At 39.3% G+C, this 24179-nt stretch overlaps 1 protein-coding gene across 1 annotated transcript in view; it reads left to right on the top strand.

Annotated features, from left to right (window-relative positions):
• The first annotated feature begins 6035 nt into the window (after positions 1-6035).
• slc18a2 (solute carrier family 18 member 2) overlaps positions 6036-24179 on the top strand; it is a 57134-nt gene continuing 38990 nt past the window's right edge. Inside the window, exons 1-3 of the mRNA XM_041790009.1 lie at positions 6036-6056; positions 6169-6357; positions 19925-20264. Coding sequence (XP_041645943.1) covers positions 6225-6357; positions 19925-20264 — 473 coding nt within the window. The 5' untranslated portion in view covers positions 6036-6056; positions 6169-6224. The remainder of the gene's footprint in view (positions 6057-6168; positions 6358-19924; positions 20265-24179) is intronic.

The following is a 24179-nucleotide window of genomic DNA, read 5'->3' as shown; positions in this document are numbered from 1 at the left end:
GACTTTGAAAGCTGCAAAAATAGCAATTAGCAGAAGGGATTTTATAGTATTTAACTCAGATTTTCCTAAAACATTAAACTGATGGAAAAAAAAATACCCTCATATGGAGATTACACAAAATTCAAAATGCAGAGATGGAGGATGATATAACAATTTAAAATCCTGCCAATAATCAATAGATTTACAGAAAGGTATATGAAATTCAGTCACTTAAAAAATGTGATTTTGTGCAAACGTATAGATCAGGAAACAAATAGAGCCGACCCTTCATTTACTCAACAAAGACCAGGCTCTGCTGGAAGACTACAGTGAGCCCTGTTATACTGGAAACACATAAACACACTCACTTTAAGGTGGTGAGACCAGCTGTAGTGGTGTCCTCTGTCCACCAGGCATTCACTCAGAAAAATAAAATTGGACGAACATTTTCAGAAAGGAATGGTAAGAAAAGGAGCACAATTAACAGAGATGAGCTCAGCCTTCAGAGGACTGTCAAACAGCAGATTCGAGAACTTTAGGGATCTTTACAAGGAGTGGACTGAGACTGGAGTCACCACACAGACAAGCCCAGGAGATGCGGTACAGGTGTGATGCATCAGCACCTCACCTGGACCAACGATCAGAGGTCCAATGTCAGGTTCTGAGATTAAAGTCATAAGTTTCATGCCAGTCCTGGCTGTCATGTTGTGTATTAAAAACTTTGGTAGAAAGAAAGACAGAAAGAAAGAAAGAAAGAAAGAAAGAAAGAAAGAAAGAAAGAAAGAAAGAAAAATGTAAAATGCTGACCTTGCTTGAGCCTGATAGGCTGGTGTTGCCGGTTAAATAAAGGCTTGTCTAAGGACTGATTTTGGGGGAAATAAAGGCCATTTAACTGATCACATACTCCAAATTTTGAATATTTCTTCAGAGGAATAACCTCATTTCCCTACATGTTTTTATTCACCAGTTCTTCTGCTGCTTCATAATAAAGTGTCTCTCTTCACTGCCTCAGTTAAAGACCTGATGTAGGAGCACGTCCAGGTCACAAGATGGCGCTGCTGTAAAACAATACTGAGTACTGAGAGCACAGGAACAGGCTGCTGAGAAGACAGAAACATTCTGTCTACATCTCTCCTCACATTAGCGTCACAGCAGCTTTATCTGTGGAAGAAAGTAGGAGTGTTTGTTGGTGAAGCAGTCAGCTCAAAAGTTAAGCAGCACAGTAAAGGTAAACCCCACTTTAGTTTTTTTTCTTCCACAACTTCTCAAACTTTACAGAACAGGGGATTTCTTCAGATAGCATGAAAACATCTTAGAGTTTGGAGGTCATAATCAGATAGCTCTCAAACATGTGCTACTGTCTGACATTAAAAGAGTATGTGGTAGCCAGTCACTCATTTATGTAAGAAATGAAGAGTCAGTAATGAGAGATGTTTATGTTTGATATTTATATTCTCCTCTCACCCCTGTGGTCCTTTAGTATTTTCACATGGCCCTGCAGTGTCATTCCCTTATATGGTCATAGAAAGGTTGTTTTTTTTAGAGTAGTGGTTCTCAACCTTTTCAGACCATGACCCCCCAAAATAAAGGTGCCAGAGACCCCCACTGTACCTGAAGGTGGTTGAACAGCCACGCACATTCAAGAATAGTCATGTGCAGACAAGGCTGTCCATAAAGGGGGATAAATGGGAGAGCCAAACTGGGGACCCATGGAGGTCAGCAAAACCTGCAAAAGCTGTGATATTTCATATTTAACCTGAAAAAAAAATAACCATTCTTATCAAAGAAACAAAAATCTTTTTTAATGATTTGTGTAGCCTTCTTAAAAATGTAAAAGCCTTTTGTTGAAAATCTGAGTTAAAATGGTTTAAAAATTACTAAAATGGGTTAAAATTGGCAAAAATGGTGAAAAAGGTGGTGAAATTGGATTTTAAAAGTAGCAGAAATGGATTAGAAGTGGCAAAATTTAAAAAAAATGGCAAAAATGCGTTAAAGTGGCAATAACTGGAATAAATAGCTGTAAAAGAGAGTTAAAATGTGGCCAAATGGCTTTAAATTGGCAAAAATGTGTGGAAATTTAGTGAAATGGGTTAAAAAAATTGATATAACTGCCAAAAAAGGGCTAACTGTGATGCAGACTGGGACAGAAAAAATAGACAGATATTGGCAGAAATTGGTTAAACTTGCAAAATTTGACATATCAAATGGTGAAATGTGGTTAAAATGGGAAACATTGGGTTTAAAAAGTGGTTAAAAAAAAAAAGGGAGGGGTAATAGTGGCAATAATGGGTCAGCAGAGGCAACATTAAGCTTAAGAGGCAAGAATTGGTTTAGAAGTGGCAAAAACAGGCAGAAAAAAGTGGTGGAAAGAGTTTAAAACTGACAAAAATAGGTTTTAATGGCAAAAATGTGTTAAAATTTGCGAGGGAAAAAATGATGAAAAGGAGTAAAAAAAAAAAAAAAAGTGACAAAATCGGTGTGAAGCTGCATCAGTGTCATTTAAAAAATGTTGTCAGTTTTTTTTTTAGGACATCTAGAGACCCCCTTTCTAGTGTCTCACGACCCCAAATGGGGTCCCAAGGCTGAGAACCACTGCTCTAGAGGAGAAACTAGCACCTGCCTGCAGTTACAAGCACCTGGCATTCATCAAGTTAGTCACACAGGAGAGAGCAGTTCAACACTAGAACCACCAGGGGTCTCTAGAGGTAAAATTTACATGTTAGAGTGCTTTATCTTAACAAATAGTGCCAACCAAGAGCAATTACTAAACCTCAGAAAGAGAGCTAGCTCGCTGTCTGATGATGATTCAGCACATCCAAAATTGTCTTAGGACTCATCACTCTTTCCTGAAACTTCCCCAACATCAGACTCTTCTTCTCCTGAGTAAATCCATTGATTTTTCACAATAAACAATGTCTTTTATTCCCTGTGGTGTCAGTGTTGGAGGCTGAATGATGACTTCTGATTAGGCAGTGCAGCAATAGAGAGAAGGTATTTCTATTGCAACATTTATTGTTTATCTGATGGAGTGAAATAAACAGAGGGAAAATCAGTGGTTTCTTATGGGGTTAATTTGACCCACATGGCCATTCTAGGTGTAAATGGGCGTTTATAGAATTTGAATTCATGCAAACAATTTTCATCAACACCAGGTACCACAAAACAGTCAACGACTGAAAGACTTTAAATTTTTATTGATATGAAGTTACAGCCTGAGGTGACTGTGGTGTACGTCCTTTTGTACTGAACGTCAGCTCTTTGTCATCGCAGATTGCATCAAAAATATAAAAGTAGTTTGCATTTTTGAACATTATCCTGATGTTTTTTAACCTTTTTTTTTTTCCTTAATAGTACGATCCTCAAAATAACCCTCAAGATAAAGTGGTATTCAGTTTTGGATATGGGGCGGCAGTCAGGGTTATGTCCAGATCATTTTTCTCTGAATGTTGTCATATTAAAAACACTGTGAAGCATGACAGCCAAAATGGTACCTTTAAAAGTAGCCAAAGCTGTACACCATCACACATATTCACTTCATAATTCAGAGACATGATGGTCAGGATGAGAGTCCGCACCCCCAAAACCGAGGCCAACGGTGGAGGTTTTCCAGGCACGTCTGTCTGGGAGGAGACCTCGGAGAAGACCCAGAATGTGCTGCATATCCTGTCTGGTCTGGGAACGCCTTGGAATCCCCCAGAAGGATTTGGAAAGTGTGGCTTGGGAAAGGGACGTTTGGGTGGACTTGCCTAGCCTGTATCCCCCCGTGATCCAGCCCTGGATAAGCAGAAGATGATTGATGGATGCATTCAGAGACATACTAAGTGCACAAAGCAAGTGTGCTTTTATTTTTATCAACCCTGCCCCTTAAACAGTCCACCACTGTACATACCATTAACTTTTCATACAAAACAAATATTTTCTGTTTTCTGAAGTTGTTAAAGTTTGGTGCAGTTTAGTTTACTTAAAAACTTGTTTTTTATGTTGTGTTCAGTTTGTTTTAATGTGTCAGTTTCTGCAGCCTCACCACAGTTCTGAACAAAGTTGATGTAAGACAAGCAGCATGAGCAAAGAAGAACATCCAAAGGTTCCTCATTGATGTAGTTTAAATAGACTGATCTAGTTTTTGTACTGGGACATCTTATGACCTACCTGTTTTTTGAACATGCATGAACAGCTTGTGGTGTAGACCTGCATAGGCACTTTAAAGTGCAAATATTAGCTCTGACAGTATTAATTTGAGCATGCAGATTTTTCTGTGTACAATATGGCTGAGTAAAAAGACTCCTACTTTGACTGAAATTGTCATTCTATAACACCAATAAATACTGGTTATATTTGTTCTTCTATCCAACCTGCACTGCTGGGGTCTAGCCAGTACCCCAGACTGTCCTCTGTCCCAGAGGGAAGGTTCCCTGGAACACACACAAAAGCCCTGGGAGAGGGGATACAGGTGGAGACATTACCAGGTGCTGAAGGCGGTAGCTGAAACCATCTGGCAGCCATACAGCACTGCAAGCAGCAGCTCCACTCCAGACATAGCATCACTTTGATCAGCCCGGTAGAAAGAGCACAGATGTCATTGAGCTGCTAGAATCCTACATCAGACAAGAATGGCACAAAATTCCTCTCCTGAAACTCCTCACTTTCCAGACGTTTATAGAATGCTGCTAAAAGAAGACAGCATTATACACAACAGTAAACATGGCCCTGTGCCTGCTTTTTGTGAGATGCGTTGCTGCCATGAAATTCAAAATGGGCTAAGATGTTTCATGAAAATGTAACATTTCTCACTTTTAACATCTAAAATTTTGTTATATGTTCTGTTGTGAAGAAAATATTGGTTTATGAGGTTTGAAAATCATTGCATTCTGCATTAAATAATCTTCATCATCAGGCAGTAGTACAGCTGCAGTCTGAAACAATTGTGCCAGGTCTGAAAACAGATCTGAGCAGTCAGCATGATTTAAGGAAAACAAGGCGCTAGCTACAGTCAGGTTGAGTTGTACTTGAAGCCGATGTAGATGTTAGCTCACATGCAGCAATAGTGTATCAGCAGTTTTATAATGACTAAACCATCTTTCTTTATTAAGATATGAACAAGGAGCCACACTAAGCTGTTCTGGTGGAGAGATGTGCATTATTTGCAATCCTCCTGACTGGTCTTGACATGAGTTTTATCTGCCAACAAGTTTCACTGGATGAATGAAGGGATGGATGGATGAATAGATGGATGGATGCATGGATGGATGGATGCATGCATGGATGGATGGATGGATAAATAGATGCATGCAGGATGGATGGATGGATGGATGATGGATGCATGGATGGATGGATGGATGGATGCATTTAGGATGGATGGATGGATGATGGATGGATGGATGCATGGATGCATGCAGGATGGATGGATGCATGGATGGATGGATGGATGGATGGATGGATGGATGCATGGATGCATGCAGGATGGATGGATGCATGGATGGATGGCTGGATGGATGCATGGATGAATAGATGCATGTAGGATGGATGGATGATGGATGGGTGGATGCATGGATGGATGGATGGATAGATGCATGGATGCATGGATGGATAGATGCATGGATGGATGGATGGATGGATGGATATTTGATTTTTATTGGCAGTTGGCAAACTGATGCATCACAGCGAACATTTGGCAGGGGGATCACTACACAACTATACATTTGGAAATAAAACAGGTGTAATAACCCTTTTTGAAATTAAAGTAATTGTTTATTCATACCTATGGTGTTGGTTCTTTTCTACTTTTCTTCTTTTTCTACTTTTAATAAGTCGGTGTTATAAACTATTGCCAGTCTCTTCTGGGCACCAATAAAGAACAGTTTGGGAGCTTAAAAGAACCGGCTCTGCCAAATGATCCGGATCTCTGAAAAGAGCCGGATCTCCCATCAGATGTTCTGGTGTGAATATTTGAAGGTAGCTCTGACAGGAACCTACACACAAAGGTTGTGTGACGTCAGCAGCGGGTCCTGTCCGTCAGTAAAGGCAGCATCTCCTCCTCCCTCACTGCTGCTGCTGCTGTTGGCCCCTGAGCGTCTGAGGTAAGGCTCCTGCAGCTCCTCTCTCTTATTTCAGCTTTATTAAAAGCTTCATTCTGACTGGTAGGATTCCTGTAAACTCTCTGACCTTCCACTGGTGCTCATTTCTCTACAGGAGGACTTTAAACCCGAGTCTTTTTCTTCTGTCTTCACCTTTTCGGAACTATCGCCATGGGGGGACTGGATGCGATTCGACAGTGTAATTTTTTAAACTGGCTCCGAGAGGAGAGACAGTCGAGGAAACTGATCCTGTTCATCGTTTTTGTGGCTCTGCTGCTGGATAACATGCTGCTCACTGTAGTCGGTAGGTGCTCTCTTCATCCTCAGCCAAGTCTTCGTCTTTGGCACTTTTTCCTTGCGCAACAGGTAGTCCGTTTCTCCATTTCACCGAGGCGCTCGAATCAGAGAAATTCCTCTTAAATACGGTACAGGAGGGTAAAACACCTGAATGAAAGTCTAGAATTTTCTGTGGGGAAATCCCTTCTACCAGGGGCTCGATAGACGAAAAGTTTAGCCTTAAGAAATAAAATCAAAATGTCAGAAGTGACCATCCTGGAACAATGGTGGATTTTTAAAATTATTGCGTTTATCTTTTTAATCATTAACATCCTCTGGACCCTGATAACCATTAGAAAGAGTGAAAACTCTGAGTCCAGACGTGAGGAAAGATCCTTTACTATGCAAATGAAGCTCTCTGCAGCCAGTAAATGGGGCTAAACGGACTTCAGGGAATTTATTCAGCAGCTTCTGACCTTAATATCAAGAAATTTATCTTCATTAATATCACATTGCTTCAAAATAAATTTAGCTTACATTTAAGTGATAATTTTTTTATACCTAAATATATGTTTTTTCATCTTTTCTGAGCTATGGAAATGTATTTCTAGTGTGAAAAGGAAATTTTATTGACTAAAATAGATCATTTAATATTCATGTAATAATTATGAGTCAATAAAAATGTATTTATTTAATCTGTCATTAAATAATAAGAAGAAATACAGCAGTATGATCAATGGATAATAACTACTGGTTAACAATAAGAATAAATACCCAACATTTTATTAGGTATATTTGCTTTAATGCTCATTAACATGAATATCTAATCAGCCAATCACAATGCAGTAACCATGTAATTTTGGCATGTCGACATGTTTTCAAAAGAGGTGCAGAAGCTTAAACTGAGCAGCAGAATGGGGCGTAAAGGTGATCTGGCAGGCTCTCTTGTTGTTTATTCTGATTCAAACATTTGAACGTGGCAGCAGAAATTGAGACTCATCAGACAGGGCTGGAATTTTCTAGTCTTCTGTCATCTGAATCTGGTGAGCCGGGGTGAACTGTAGCCTTCATTTGCTGTTCTTAGCTGACAGCCGCGGTGGTCTTCTGCTGCCGCTGTAGCCTGGCTGATTCAGATTAGACCTGTTGTGTGATCAGAGATCCTCTTCGGCTAGGCCTGGGCCATAAATCCATTTTATTGATGAATTGTATTTGTGCAAACTGATTGGAGACACCTTGTCAGAATGAGAAGTGCTTTTCCTTCCTCTCCTCATCACGTACTCATAAATGCACACATGCATCTGTGCAGGAGCGCTTTGGAGAGCGATGGCGAGTCTTTGACTACGCATTTCTCGCTCAGACTGCAGTCTGCTCATTTTAACTGCCAACCATTGAAGCATTTCTATTTAATCTATCTTCAGAGATCACATTTTGTTAGTCTTCAATTTCAGTTTTTCTCCTACTTTTATACATTTTTTAATGTTTAGCAGGGAATGAAATTAAAAAAAAATAAATCAGGTTTGTTATGCAGCTATCTTAAATCCAGTCTCAGTCTTTAAATTGAAATGCCTCATATTTTCTACCTTTTTTAGTTTATTCAACAAAACCCAAAAACATTTTAGTCCAGTTCTAGTCCTTATATTTTAGTCTTTACTTTTATCTTTGCCGAAATGTGGTGCCAGACCCTACTTGTGTGTTCTAGCGCTGTGCAAAACCTGAGATCCCTGCTTGTAGGACTGAGAGGCAGAAAGGCTACGGCGTCATTCTGCCTAACAGCTTGTGCTCTCTAGTGTCATGTATTTCAAATATCCCCCCAAAAAACGAACTTCCAATTTGGTGTTGTTTTAGTCCCCTTGAAGAAAACTGAACTTCGTTTTCAACAGATTTTTTGTCATCAGATCTATTTCTAGTCTTAGTCTCATTTCGTCATGGAAAAAGGCAGCTGACAAACATTTTTAGTCAGAGTTTAGTCAAGGAAATCAACACTGTTGTTATGAAAAATGCAGATATTTTATTTGAGGGCCGTATCGCCCAGCCCTATCCTCTACACACCTCAGTTGTAACCTGTGATTATGAGAGTTATCGCTGCCTTTCTATCACCCTTAACCAGCCTGCTCGTTCTCCTCGGACCTCTACCGTAAACGTGGAGTTTTCACCCAGAGAGCTGCCACTTACTGGATATTTTCTTTTTTTAACCACTCTTAGTAAACCCTATAGGTTGCTGTGATGGCGTTAAATCTCAGTAGAAAAATACTCAGACCAGTCCAATCTGAACCTTCAAGACCACGTACATTCACCTTAATGGATACATTACTGCCATGTGATTGGCTGATTAGATATTTGCATTGATGAGCATTTGAAATGGTGTACCTAATAAAGTGGTCGGTGAGTTTATGATGCAGTGAAGTAACTTCAGCTTAACCTCTTTATCATTGATGCTTTCCCCTGAATTCTGTCCTGTTAAAGGCACAGCCAGCACACTTTAGGTTAGTTTGGACTGCAGGTTTCTTAGCGCCATGACTGACTGTGTGGAGGTAGAGACTACATTTCAAGCATTTTTTCCTTTACTTTTCTGATTTTTGCACAGGATATTTTTATGCAGTCTGCTTAATTATGTTGCAAACTGCAGGAAGAGTGGCAGCGGCTGTGTGCTGAATCCTTATTTAGCACCACGTACATTTTTTTTACGTAATTAGTTCTTGCTAAATTAAAAGCTGTATTATTATTGTTATTGATATGAAACAAGGGCTTGTTTTCTAAAAAACCTCATCAGCATCAGTATTATTTTCTGAGAGACTCAAACAAAAGTCAGTGTGATTGAAATCTGCTCAGGTAAAAGACTTTCTCTTCTAACAATTTGTGAGATTTAAGAGTCTAAATTAGGACAGAATTTATCAAATCTTTTCCATGCATCAGCGATGGACCACTTTGTTTACTTTAAGGACCACATTCATTTTATTCCAACTGCCAGAGAGCCAAAGTAGTAAAAACTAAAGGACACTCTCAGAGATGTTTAAATCCCTTATATTTTAAAAGTGTATTTTACTTTAATTTTTCCAATGAATTCACAAATTCTTAGTTTAATTGTTATACCTAAGGTTGTGAATCTCTCCTTCTCAAGACGATTCAATTAGAATCTCGATTCACAGACTACGATTTGATTCGCTAACAATTCATTACAATACAGAATGATTCAGTCCGATCTGATTTAACTCAGGTCGGTTCGGTTCAATCCAGTACAATCTGATTATAGAATCAAAATAACTTTTTGCTTTAACAAAAAGTGTACAAAAAGGGGAAAACAAGATAATTTCATAATAATGTTATTAATGTTATTTAAGTTTATTTGATCTTATTTATAAAGCAGACTAAATGCCAGGCCTCCTGTGCTAACATTCTGAAATTATGTTTAAAGGGGACATATTTTACCCTTTTAAGACAAGTTTAAATTGTTCTCAGAGGTCCCCAAAAAACACGTTAGTTCAGGATTTTTGCATGTCTAAAAACCCCCTCTGTTTCAGCCCTTCTCAGAACGAGCCATCTCTGTGTCTGTGGCTTTAAATCTTACTTAGCTGTCTGACTCCGCCCCTGATCACACCTCTCCCAGGAAAGGGACTCCTGATGTTACAGACACTTATATTCAAAGTTCAGGACTTGACTGGGATTCGAACCATCAAGCTCCCAGACTGTAGTCAGCAGGGTAACCCACTGATCTATCCAGCATCTCAGCTGCTAGCTGAGAGGATCAGTAATGGAAGGCAGAAGTTTCCTCCAAGTGGGGGAGGGCCAACCAAACCTGGGTGCAGGTGCTTACTCCCCATGTGAGGTCACTAGATGTAAAATCTGAGAATGGCTTGTTTCAGCACAAATTTTCTGAAAGATGGAGAAAGAGAGGGTGAGAGGGAATGGATTTTTCTGGTACTTAAGGGAATTGTGGACAGACTAGTGGGACATATTTGTGTTAGAAAAGCCTGAAAAAGTGATTTTTGCATAATATGTCCCCTTAAAAATATGCAAAAGACAAAGGGGGAATTTTAAAGTTATTTACACTTCCTTTGTTTTGCAGTTTTTGATTTATCTTGATTTTCAAAAACAATGCACCAATTTTGGACCTCGATCAATCGCAAGTGAAGTATTAAAGGGTGCATATGCCGAAACTTGTTTTTTTCAGCAGCAAACTCCACAGGCAGGTTTTGGGGACCTCTGAGATCAATATAAACTTGTCTTTAAGGAGTAAAATATGTCCTCTTCAATTTTGAATGAACATGGCACCCAGAGTAAGCTAAAAAAAACTACAAGTTAATCAGAGTGAATGGTGACCTTTGACCCAGAAAGTGCTTTTCCACAGAGTTCAGTACATCAACATTGTGATGTTAAATCTGGTCCCTGCAGGTGGGACTTCTCTAACTGAGTGGGTAACTTCACACATGGTGCAAAAGTGTCTAATGGCCAAAGGCATGCTGGGAAAACCCCAGATTAAGGGGTGATTGTTAAATGTTTTGAGTACAATGACAAAAAAAATACTGAGTCTTTGAGAACTGTTTATTGAAATCTAAAAATGTGTTCTATTAACTCTGATAAATAGAGCTGAAGGAGCTCTTTTAGGTTTTTAAGTTCACACAACACTTTTTTAGAGCCTTCAAGTGTTAGGTGTGACAGCGCAGTTTCCCACCCCAGATGTATGAAATTTTTTTAGGTAATAGACTGTTGTGTTGAATGCAAAGATGTGGTAGATAAACCCTAGAAAATTAAGCAATAACATTAGATTGCATCATTACATTTAACCATTAAAATTTAGTCAACATTACAAATTACTTATGTTCAGTATTTTATACCATAAATCATGTCATGCAAGCACACAGCACTAATCCAGAAATACAAAGCATCAACTTAGAGAGAAGCCCTTATCTTTTAAAAAGCAATATTTCTTTGATTATTTTTTATTGAAGACCATGTTAATTTGCATGACTGACAAAATGTATCTCTACATCATCTAAAGCCGAAATAAATGTTCAAAAATAACTGTAAAAAGATGCCGTTTTAAGAGGAAAGGTCCTCCACTCCCGTTTGCCTGGCTACAGCCTTGTCACAATAATAAATGAGTTATGAAAATGAAACATGAAGGATTATGATTTATCAGATAAAACGTGAGAATACATTAACAATGTGGCCATATAAAATCTCTCCTCCATCTTTGCCTCATGTTTCTTTTCCTCGATATATTGAAAATGTAAATGTGTCGATGATAATCTTTGGTTTACTTCTGTTGACACTAACATCTGCATTTATCTACCATGGTGAACTGTTGTGAGCAGTGTTTGAAGTACACAGTGGCATTCAGGGGAGCCCCATTTTCTGATGTGCACCACGATGTTCCAAGTCACATGCACCACATGTACGCTGCCAAACACGCCAGTCCGCTTACAGCAGATCGATCGGCACAGCCAGAAAGCATGAAAAGTATCGGGTCAACTTCAAAATACGACACAATGCTCTGATTCCAGATACTAAATCATTACTACATTAGAATAAGGTCTCATCCTGTGGCATGAGCAGCAGGTCATCAGGAGGTCAGTGGGTCACAGACTATGCTGGCATTGATGAAGAAGAGTTAACTTTTGAGGTGGAAAACTACAGAATACTACCTAACACCACACATCCTTATGAGAATACATTAGACTTTTAATTTACAAACATAATCACCCATGATAGAAGCAGAAAAAACAAGGAACTATGTCGAAACAAACGATAAGCCCTCACACTATCAGCACGGCATCCTGCAGCACAAAGGGTCATTAGGAAGTCAGAGAGTTGCTATGGCGCAATTGTTTGAGAAAAGTTTACCTATGTGGTGGAAAACTACAGAATTTTACATGAAAAACCATACATTCTTCGTAGAAAACAAAAACCTTTTAACTTTTTAATGTACTCAGCCATGGTGAAAGCAAAAGAAAATATGGAATCATGTCCAAATGAATGGCAAATCAACCCCAGGAAGGAAAAATAATCCACTCTTCATATACCATTTAGGTTTGAACTCGTAGCTCTCCCCTCTCGTCTCAAGCTGTTCAGGGCTGCCCTGGTCAACGTGGCGCTCCAGACAGCTTCCAGTGTGAGAGGTCGCTGGCCTTTGGTCGGAGCAAAACCTTTGCACTGCAAAGCATGACACAGACTCACTACATGTGGACTGCAGGTGCAGCAGAGTCAGCATCAGGGTCAACAGACATTCTGCCACCTCTGCAGCAGTTAGTAAATGACATCAGTACCCAGCAGGCCGATACCGAGAACTGATCCGATACCGGTGTGAACTTTCTGGACTAATTGTGCAGACTAGCAAGTTATTTTAAACCTATGTTTGACTCAGAACATGGCTCAACAAATAGAATCATAATGTGCAGCATCTCTGTGACCCTAAAGTTGTTTTTCTGTTGATTATTGAGTTTTACTGTTAAATATTAAAATATCAATAATAGAAGGGGCTGCATCACAGACTCTATATCTCTCGTCACGTGATTATGGAACAGCCTGCCATTGGCTGACAGACCCTGACAAAAGGAAAACAATATGATAATTAGCATTCAAGTTAGCATTCACGCTAACAGTAATAAATAATCATTATTGTATCAAAATGGATAAAACAATGTTTAGTATCGTGTAACTGGTGTGGATTTAATCATTAAAACCCCCAAAAGTCACACAAGTTCCAGGATCACTGAAAATGCTGCTGCAGGGGATTCCAAGTCATCAATAGCATCAATAGGAAGGCACAACTGTTAGCTTCAAGAGGGGAAAAAAGTAAGAGCCAATGATTTATGGTTCAGATGTTATTTAACTTTTAATAAACTGTGTCACTTCTTGTCGTGTACAACAGCGCTGGTCTAGGATGCATTTTAACGATCACATTCAGGAAAAAATTGTCACACAGCCTCCATTCTTTGCTGCTACAGTGGGTCCTTTGGTTCTTCTTTGCTACTCTAAAACAGTAGCTTGTGCATGCAGTGCTTTCTGGCAGCAAAGAAGAATTGATTTCCAGTTTATAGCGCTAACGGTTAGCATGGCTAAACGAAGTAAAATATAAAGTTAAACCAAACGGTATCAGATCGATGCGTAGACTCTTGTACTCGCCGATGCATTTTAGGCAGGCTCGGACGTATTTATGATACTGGTATCAGAATTGATACAACTCTAGTAACCACGGCAACTCACTGATAAGTTCAGGTACTTGCGTAATTCTAGATTTGTTTTTGGGCCTTTTTGTGCCGTTATTGGATAGAGGAGGACAGTGGACAGACTTGGAAACAGGGATGAGAGTGGGGGTGAGACATGCAGCAAAGGGCCACAGGCCAGCCCCAAACACGGGCCTCCCACACAAATGGTGCGCGCCCCAAACCACTCGACCACTGGGGCACCCCATACCTGCGTAATTCTGGGCCTTATTTCAGTGCTGCGCTGCTGACCAAAATGATCACAGAAGGAATAGATGCAGAATTTTGTTGATTTTTTGGGGTAGATGGTTCAACATTTAACTTATTACCTAATGAGCAAGTCAACAAACAATATTGAGATATTTATGCTATTGGTTTTCATTTCAGGAAACTTACTGTACATAAACTAAAATAGTAACCTACATGTTGACAGCATTTTAGGGCTTTCTCTAAACATCTCATCTGAGGTTGTCAAGGTAGCCAAGCTCCTCTTAGCTTCCCCTAAATTCAAACTATGGTTGTGAGCAGGATTGTGATTTAAAACATCAAACCTTTGGCGTTATAGTCATGACTACTGAAAGTGCTTTTTTATCATTTAACACACTGATTATTGAAGTTACTCTGCAAGGAGTCCACCAGTATTAACTAATCTCATTCATCCATATTCACATGCCACTGATGCAGCAGTGGGAGCAATTCAGCATCCATTTGATGTGGGTGATATCAACTGTTCAACTGCACTGCTAGTACTCAAATATAAGTGCTCAATTTTGACCTGCTAGAATGCAACAAGGTCTTACTAGTAGAGCAAAACGTGTTACTAGTAGTACTAGTAAGGCCAAAAATGTCTAGTAGTAGTACCAGTAGACATTCTAAGTGCCACTAGAATGGGGAGAAACAGTCTACTGGTTGTACTAGTGGACTTTTTTTTGCTAGTAGGCCAAAATTAAGTATGAGTACTGGTAGAGCTACTATGGTTGATTTCATCGATATCAAACAAATGCTCAAAGGGTGTCCCATAGAATTTGATTTCTTCACATTTCAGAGAGACATGCTTTTTTTCCTCGTCTCCAGCTTTACAAATGTTCCCAATCTTTTTTCTTCGACTTGTAATCTCTGTGTTTGATCACTTGCTTCGTAAACGTCTGCATGCATCCCTTGCTTTATTTTCTGAAGCCTCAGGGCGTTTCCTGCCTGTCTGATTTACGTCATGTGCAGCACTCTATTAACCCCCCGCCTTCCTAAACTATAAATAAAGTTCCGCTCATATATCTGTGTTTCTGGGATCTGAACCTCAGTTCTCCAAATCAGGCTTATTTAGCAGTCATGTATTCTCTCTCTTGTGTGATGAACAAGGCATAAAATTTCGGTTTTGGCCCTTTATTCTGATAACAGCAGAGGTATATTAGGTTTCTTTTAGGTCTACACAATCAAATTAGGTAGTAAATGCAAATTGAGGCAAGTGTTAGAAAGTGGGACACTTTTAAAAAACAAAGAGAAATTCAAAATAATTTGAAGTGTTTTATTTCATCCATTATTGTACAGATACTCTTAAAATGAGTCCAATTTGAAATAAAAACAGAGTAAATAAGTGAGATTTGTGCTGACATATAAGTAATGTGTACAAAACATGTACACACTTTAACTGCTTCCAGTGACAGAGGGGCTTTGGTGTTTTTATTTTGGGAGTCACAGGCTGGAAAGTTTGGGAACCCCCCAGTCTAATTGTCATTGCTAACCATATTTAAATCTGGTTTCCAATACCATTAGCCTGACCACACTTTCACTGTCTCTGGAAATCAATTCTGCAGTATGAAATTTAAAAAAAATGAGTGGACATTTGACAGGTGTGTAAAAAGCCACAGGCACTGTTTTTCTGTACGACATTTGATACAGCTGACCTGCACCTCTTCATAACATCAGGAGGATCAGACCCTACCTGTCAGTGCATCAACTCAGCCCCTGGTTCAGGCTCTTGTAATATCACATATGGACTACTGCAACTCATTACTGCATGCACATTTAGACATTTGCAGATGATCCAGAACCCAGCAGCACGTCTGGTCTTCAACTAACCCAAGACAGCACCTGTCAATCCTCTGTTCATCTCTCTACGCTGGCTTCAGCTCACACCACAATCAAAACTCTAATCATTGCTTAAGCAGGAGCTAAAACTGCTCCTGTTTACCTGGAATCCCTCATCCAGGTCTGCACTTCCTTTCTGCTTTGAAGAGAAAGCTACAGACCCAGCTTTTCTCTGCTGTTGACCCTCAGTGCTAGACTGAGTCTCCCAAGTACAGTTGGCTCTCACCGTCCCACTCTGGACGTTTAGGCCAACCTCTTTGTGAACAACCCAGCACTTCATACTTTGGTGTAATACATGTTGGTGAAGACAACGGTACCGATGAGAGAGTTTCATGAGGATGACTTGTTGTTTGATGACTAATTTATTGTCACTCACTGTTAAATCCATATGACTCGTATTTTATTTTGATATCATCCCCTCAAAGAAAATGATCTTATTTACATTAGTTAGCCAGCAGGTGCTAATGATAGCTAGCATGCTAACAGTCAAATGTTTGATATGTCACCAGTATGGTCTTCATTGTTCTACACTCAGTTCTCAGATCATTTTAAGTGTGTCTATAGCATATTGCATTTGATTTTTCTGCCCAGTGTTAACTTCCATTCATTTTCTACAGCACTTATCCCTTTTGGTATCATGGTGGGCTGGAGTCTGATGAGCATTTGTCTTGTCTGTGGTAGGAAGCCAGAGTACAGAAAGGCCCTGACTGGGATTCAAACCAGGAAACGTCTTGTTTTGAGGAAACAGTGCTAACCCCTTAACCACCATGCATACCCCAGTGTGAACTTATAAACTCATAATAATAAGTATTTAGTACAGAAGTTTGGGATATTGTGAGTAATGTCTACAGGCATAATAAACTCACTAGCCACTTTATTAGGTACACCTTGCTAGTACTAGGTTGGACCCCCTTTTGCCTTCAGAACTGCCTTAATTCTTCATGTCACAGTTTTAACAAGGTGTTGGAAATATTCCTCAGAGACATTAGTCCATATTGACCCGATAGCGTCACACAGTTGCTGCAGATTTGTCGCTGAACATCCATGATGCCAATCTCCTGTTCCACCACATCCCAAAGGTGTTCTGTTGGCTTGAGATCTGGTGACCGTGGAGTCCATAAGAGTACAGTGAACTCATTATCATCTTCAAGAAACTAGTTTGAGACGATTTGAGCTTTGTGACATGGCATATTATCCTGCTGGAAGTAGCCATCAGAAGATGAGTACACTGTGGTCATAAAGTGATGGACATGGTCAGCAACAAGGCTGTGGCGTTTAAACAATGCTCAGTTGGTACTAAGGGGTCCAAAGTGTGCCAAGAAAATATACCCGACATCATTACACCACCAGCAAGACCTGTTGATACAAGGCAGGATGGATCCATGACTTCATGTTGTTTACGCCAAATTCTGTCCCTACCCACTTTCATAGGCCTCATACACGTATATTAAAGTTAGTCAAAACAATCTTATGTAGGTTCAGATATGTGTAGGAACTGAGTATGCTTAAATAGCTAACAGCTAATCATTTTAAAGATTTTGAGGAGGCCAGTCAGATGTCAGTGGGCCCTGGTCAGCCTATGTACAGCTGGCTCCACCCATGGAATGCCATTGGTACTGATCTTTGCTGCCATCATCCATTAGAGCATAATAAATCAAGATACTATTTATGTTTGCCACTATGTTTACAGATTTACAGTAATGACCTGTTTTTATTTCAGTAATAAGACAACCTGTGTTTCCTGAAACTGTTTCTATGACAGTTATTTTGTTACTGAGGACACGTTTTAGAGACGTACAGACTTTTCTTCAGTCATAAATCATAAAGGCCATTTTCACACATTATTTTAATGATTTTAATCATCAGGTTACAAGTGACATTCATTTAGGATCACACTCTTTACGTCCCTCTCTGACTCTTGCGGTGCAAACAGGGTTCCATGCACCAGTATGTTTTGTGAGATGCATGCTTGGTCACAGTATGGCTTGATTTGTTTTTTTTTTTTTTTTAATTTTTACCTCCACCAAGGAGGTCCTGTGATCGGGTGGGTTAGTTCATTTGTTTGTTTGTTAGCAACATAACTCAAAGTTGTGAACGGATTTTGATGAAGTTTTCAAGAAATGTCAGAAAAGGTATAAGGAAGAACTGATTAGATTTTGGGACTGATCTGGATCACCATCTGGATCCAGGGATTTTTTTAAGGGTTCTGTATTACTGGGAGATAGGGCTAATGGCGGAGGTCTGTGCTGTTACCACTTTACACCAGGAGATGGCGGGCATGAGTAACTTCAATCCCAGCAGCATTGTGGGTGTGTTTTTATTCAAAGTTTTGGAGTTTATAGAGTTTAAAAGACGCATGCCCGGTCGAGGAGACGAGTCAGAGCATAACAGAGAGAAAGACAGCGAATTGTAGTGAGAATACTCACAATGCTTGGAGGAATAGAGGAATATTCACTCTCTGCCATGACTTCCAGTCATCCAGTGAGACCATGGGTGAGACTGTCAGTGCATCTGTTGGCACCGGCAGGCAACGCTTCCACCATGACAGTCCACCTGTAGCGAAGCCAATGCTTTGCCTCACCATGCTTCCACCCCACCGGGGAGGGAGTAATCGGCGAATGTCGTGGTGGGGGACACATGGGGATGGATCCAGGAATTTTTAAAGGACTCTTCACTACTGGGAGATAGGGCTAATGGTGGAGGTCTGTGCTCTCTGAGTGCTTTTCTAGTTATATATTTTTTGCTTGTTAAGAAATCAGAGCTTTCAGACTGCCTATGTGGTGGCGCATGTCTGATGTGTGGAGAATCTAGAGAATAGAGGGCTTGGCTAATTTTTCCACAAACTGCATATGATTCCTGGTCAGAATAGACAGGAAACTGATAAATAGAAAGAAATATTAACCTTGTTTGAGCAGATATCTACTTCAACGTCTGTTTCCTGATGACTATAATTAAAGGTCTTTACACACTGGGGCCGTTATTTTCGGATGTGTTTTTTTCTGATCCATAATTCGAAAAAACATCACACACTCGGACCTTGCACACTGGGTCTGATGCTTTTTTATTTGCCTTCACTGAGAAAATTTGTAAATGTGCGTCTCTGTCTCTTCTTTAAAATCCCGCTGGATCCATCCTGACAGAGAGCTTCATACTGCGCCTGCTCATGCGACATATCGCTGAGACAAGTTGGAGAAATGGAGAGCAGCTTTATAATTCAGTCTCTGTTATGACCTGTGAGTAGGCTACAAACTTCAGCCTTTACCTGTTATATTTCCATAGTTGATTTCCAGAATCTCAGTGTGGGGCTGCAACAAGCTTTATGCTATAAAGGAGGGGGCTGGGGTGGAGGAGGTGCTGAGAGAAAGAGCTGTGATTGGCTGGGAGCAAGGAGGCGATAACCAGGCATCAGCTGATCACGGATGGGTGTATGCTAAGCTTCATGAAGAAAGACAGGACAGTGACAGCAGGGAGGCGCGGCCACCACACACAGCACATACAGCACACACACACACCAAGTATGAAAGCCATGATGGTGCATGTTGGAGCAGCAAAACAAGCAGATAGTCTGAAATAGGCATTACACTCTTTAAATGTTCTTCTGAGATTCATACACTAACCTAAACCATGTCTATAACACTTGAAAAATAGCCAGTTAAATGAAGAGTGATTATGTTTTATAAATGTGCATGATTTAGTAGAGAGAAGAGAACATCTCTTAAACCTCTTCAAAAAACCGGAAGAAGAAAATTAAAAGGATCAAACACGACAGGCTGGATTAGGATTATGTTTGTTGGTGCTGTTAACTATCATGAGACGGTAATTCAAATAAATACTACAAGAAATGCAGCAATTCTGCAGCCTTGCCTCAAGGGCATACTGTTTTTATGCAAATTTAGAAGACATCTGAAGCTATGATTTGTTAATTTCTTGAAATAGGAAGAGAGTTTTCTGAAGCATTTAGCCACAGTTGAAACTTTGAATTTTAAGATGAAGGGGCATTTTCCCTTAAAGTCTTCCTTATTTTGGATTAAGAACATTTAGTACTCTGGTCACAGTAAATGTATTTACACCACAGTAAGAGGTGTTGGTAGAAGGCTGATTTCTGAAGGTGCCCATCCATCCTTAACATGGTTAAAGAAACATTTTCTCTCAGGGGTAATGCTTATGAATCACCAGTAAAGATCCCACCTAGCTCTCTGCTGACATACGCTGCAGTGATGTGGATTAGCATCATGCCAGTGAGCATCAGTCAGTGGTCATGTCATATTTGATTTCATCAGTCTGCTCTCGCCTCTTTCTGCCCTGCAGTTCCCATCATTCCCAGCTACCTGTACAACCTGGACGAGTCAACGGCAGTGGTGGTGAAGAACAACACACTTTCACAGCCGGGTGCTCCAGGGTCCTTCAACAGCATCGTGTCTCTGTACGACAACACGGTGAGGACTTCAGGCTCCAACAGCACAGTCAGGTCTGCTGATCTGGTCACTACGGCGCCCACCACCACTGCAGCGCCGACTCAGAACTCCTCCGACTGCCCCAGGTCCTCCAGCACGCTGCTTAATGAGAATGTGAAAGTGGGGATGCTGTTTGCCTCCAAGGCCACCGTACAGCTGATTACAAACCCCTTCATAGGCCCACTCACAAACAGGTATGTAGCTCTGTCTCCATGGAGAGGGATCAGCGATGTAGTCTTTAACAACCAGTGGAATTATCAGGATACTAACAGTAAAACTAGAGTTTTGATACTGCCTTAGTAATGGCTACCTAAAGAGAATCCTGTTTGTGGTTCTCTTCCTAGTCACTGTCTACCACAAACAAGATTTGTGTTCTTTGTTTACTGATGACGTTTGGTTCATGAGGTCATCATCTTTACTTAGTGTACCGTTAATATTAACCACAGGGTTAAACTACATTTATCAGGAATATATGGACAGGCACAGCAATAACTTCCTTAGTCTATGTATAGTAAGTTTGTTTTTTATATTTTAATTTAGCATTTGGGATTCAGTAAATGATTATTTCATTATTGTCTAAAATGCTATCATGAAAAAAAAAATCAAGAAGCCAACTCACAATAGATATCTCCTAAATTAATTCTATTATATTAATATATTATGATTAAATCGCAATATGGCACGCTGCAATATTCAAGTCGCAGACAAAATACCAGTTTGATACAATCTTTTTTTCTTTTTTTTATGCTTTATACCACTGTTTCTCAACCCTGCTCAACCAAAGAGCCAAATAGTTGAAAAATACCTTTGCAAGAGCCACAATCTAAGTGGTGAAAACTGGCAGAAACAGCTTAAGAAGCAATAACAATAAAATAAAGGGGGCAAAAAATGCTCTAAAAGCAACAAAAATGGGTGAAAAGGGGCAAAAATGGGGAGAAAAGTTGGAAAAGGGTCAGTAAGTAGCAAAAATGGGTGAGAAGTGACAACAAATGGGTGAAAAAGTGCAAAAAAGTTTCTTTTTTTTTTTTAAGTTTTCTGGGGGAATAATATTTAAAATGAAGACATAAAAGAGCCACTTGTGGCTCTAGAGCCACACGTTGAGTATCACTACTTTATACTTTACGTTATACAAACCTTCAAGTATCTTTTTTATTTTATTTTATTTTTTGCAAAAATCTTACTTTTCTTGCTCATGCATTTATTTTTCTTCATCAAAATGAGAAGAATATGAGAAATGATCATCCCCTAAAGCAATCGATATCACATTTGCTATGTGAGCCAAAATGGCAGTAAGATATTTTTTCTAAATTTAGCCCTAGTTGAACTTATCTAATATTGTACTTGTTATAATATAGAATGATTTCTTGCTGATGTTTGTTGAACAACAGCGAAAATGAGGAACCTGAAAAATTGCATTTTTAATTGCAATCGCAATATTGCAGAAAAAGATTGTAATTAGATTATTTTTTGCGAATCGTCCAGCCCTAGTTACATTAGGTAACATGAGATTGAAGTAACATCATGTTTCATTACATTTCTGACCTTTCATTACATTTCAGTACAGGTTTATTATGTTACATAATATTACCTGATGTAACATTATGTTACATAAAAATATGCTACATTATGCTATGTTACATAACATTAGTCTATATTGTTAGATTACATAATGTGATGTAAAGTTATGTTTCATTACATTTTTGTTATGTTAAATTAAGTTACATTACGCTACAGTGTGTCATGTTTTATTATGTATGTTACATTCGGTTGTGTTACACTTTTATGTTACATTAAATGACATTATGTTACGTAGTGTTGCATCGCCTCGTGTTAAGTCCCGTCGTGTTTTGTTATTCTTCTTTATGATATGTTAGAATTCATTTTCATGTGATGTGAACGTCATGATTCAGTATGATACCATGAACCAAACATTGCCGTATGAGATAAGGCAACTGGATCTGATAGAGCACAATACGATACGTTGTGTTACATTACGTGATGTTACATTACGTCATGTCATCATAGTGGAGAAATTATAACATATAGAAACGATAAGATATGACACATTCCATTATTTCATTCCATCACTGTATGGTACTTATGCTGGGTTGCACTGCGTTGTGTTCTGATTAGAGGTTCTGAAAATAATCTTCCCCGTGATGGACTGTGATGCAGACACGGACCACTCTGTATTCATTTGAGGAAGACCTTGATTGGGTTATAAAGAATTTGCTTGTGGGATTTTGCCATGCAACTGGACCATAAATAACAAAATAATTACCAGTTTCTTTTATTGTTACAGTAATTGGAGGTTTTCATCAGTACTCTTTTAATATGTTGCAGCTGTTCTAGTCTTTATGGTAGCACTTAAAGCAAACGAAGACCCCACTAGTTAGAAATGGGTTTAAATAGTTTAATAATGAGATGATGGAATGTCAGAGAAATGAGGGGATTAAGGAATGAAGATAAGAGTTGTGTGATGAAGGGATGAGGGGATGAATAGATGAATTTATAAGGAGCGGAGCAGATGGGTGCAGAGATGATGTTGGGCTGTCTTGAGCTGGTCTGATCTGAGGAAAGCTGAAGATTTGGGACTTGAGGTATGACGTGAAAGCAGAGTCACTATATGATACCATGGACAGGTTAAAGAAGCCAGCCATGTGCAGGTTGGCTTCTTTAAACTCTGTCATTTTTTTCTTAAAAACCTTGTTTGCTACAGTTTTTGTCCATATATACATCCATCCATCCATTCATCCATCCATCCATCCATCCATCCATCCATCATCCAGCTGTAATGCAACTTTGCTAACTGCCATTATGTAACAAAAGAAGAAGGAAGATTTGGGTGACCGTATATGCTCATTTGATCAGGACTGTCCAATTTTCCAGCACCATGTCAAATTACCTAGTCATGTATCCATCCATCCATCCATCCATCCATTTATCCATCTATTTATCTATGCATCCATCCATTCATGCATCTATTTATTCATGCATGTATCCATCCATCCATCCATCCATCCATCCATCCATCCATCCATCCATCCATTCATCCATCCATCCATCCATCCATCCATTTGTCCGTAGATTTTATTTTAAAAGCATAGATACTTTATATTTCTATTTTCATTTGTTGTTTGCTTTGTTGCTCATCATGTTAAGGTTGGTTGTTGACAGCGTTTACTTTTGATAAATACAGGTGATGCAGATGTAAAATTACTGAGTCATGTTTAATAATAATGAATTTAATATCAATCAGAGTAAAGATTATTATCATTCTTTTGTCATAATCATGCTGTTCTATTTTTTTTTCCAGTATAAAAGTCATACATCTGATCATTTCATACACAGAAAATTGATTCAAGGAAAAGTACAAAAGACAAATGAAATACTCAGAGGTGAAATTTGCTTGTAAATTTTCTCTTCCCATGCTTGGTAAAGACCTGGACCCCTGAGTTGTAGATTCTGATTGTTTCTGATTGTATCTGTGTTAAAGGAGCCATAATCTTTTTAGATCAATGTAATTCATTATGACGAATTTCATGTACAATCACCAATCATGTTACATTGCCTCACACTGCCACATGCCTAATCCAATTAAATGTTTTACAGAAATGGTAAAGGGCAGAGGATGGGAAGAGATAACATAAAAACACTCTGACAAAGGACAGAGCGACAGTATCACAGTCTGAACAGTTTGATCTAAATGTAATAGAAGCCTCTTCTTAGCTCGAGGGCTGAATATCTTTTTTTATGACCAAAAATCTGCCTGAGGTCAATACAGAACAACATTTTAGCTCTTATCTAGTTCAGCATCCCACACAATGAGACACAGAGGAGCTCCAACAGACTCCCTCCTTATCGTCTAGAGAGCAGGATCAGATATGGGTTTCATGTGGTAAACATGTCGGCGTAATGCTGTTTGGAGGATGTAATGTCATGTCAGCTACAACAGATCGAATCCAACTGAACTACACCAAGCAGAAATCCTGATTATGTCTGCTTGTGTGTGTTTGTGTTCATGCATGGATAGGCTATTCAGATTTCAGCAGCATCTCAGTGCCTCAACTCTGAAGGATACACTAGTTAAGATTGTCTTACAGCTTCAT

Source organism: Cheilinus undulatus, linkage group 6, assembly GCF_018320785.1.
Source record: "Cheilinus undulatus linkage group 6, ASM1832078v1, whole genome shotgun sequence".
Lineage (NCBI taxonomy): Eukaryota > Metazoa > Chordata > Actinopteri > Labriformes > Labridae > Cheilinus > Cheilinus undulatus.
Note: the sequence above shows the minus strand (reverse complement) of the source record. Positions and strands in the feature narration are given on the sequence as shown.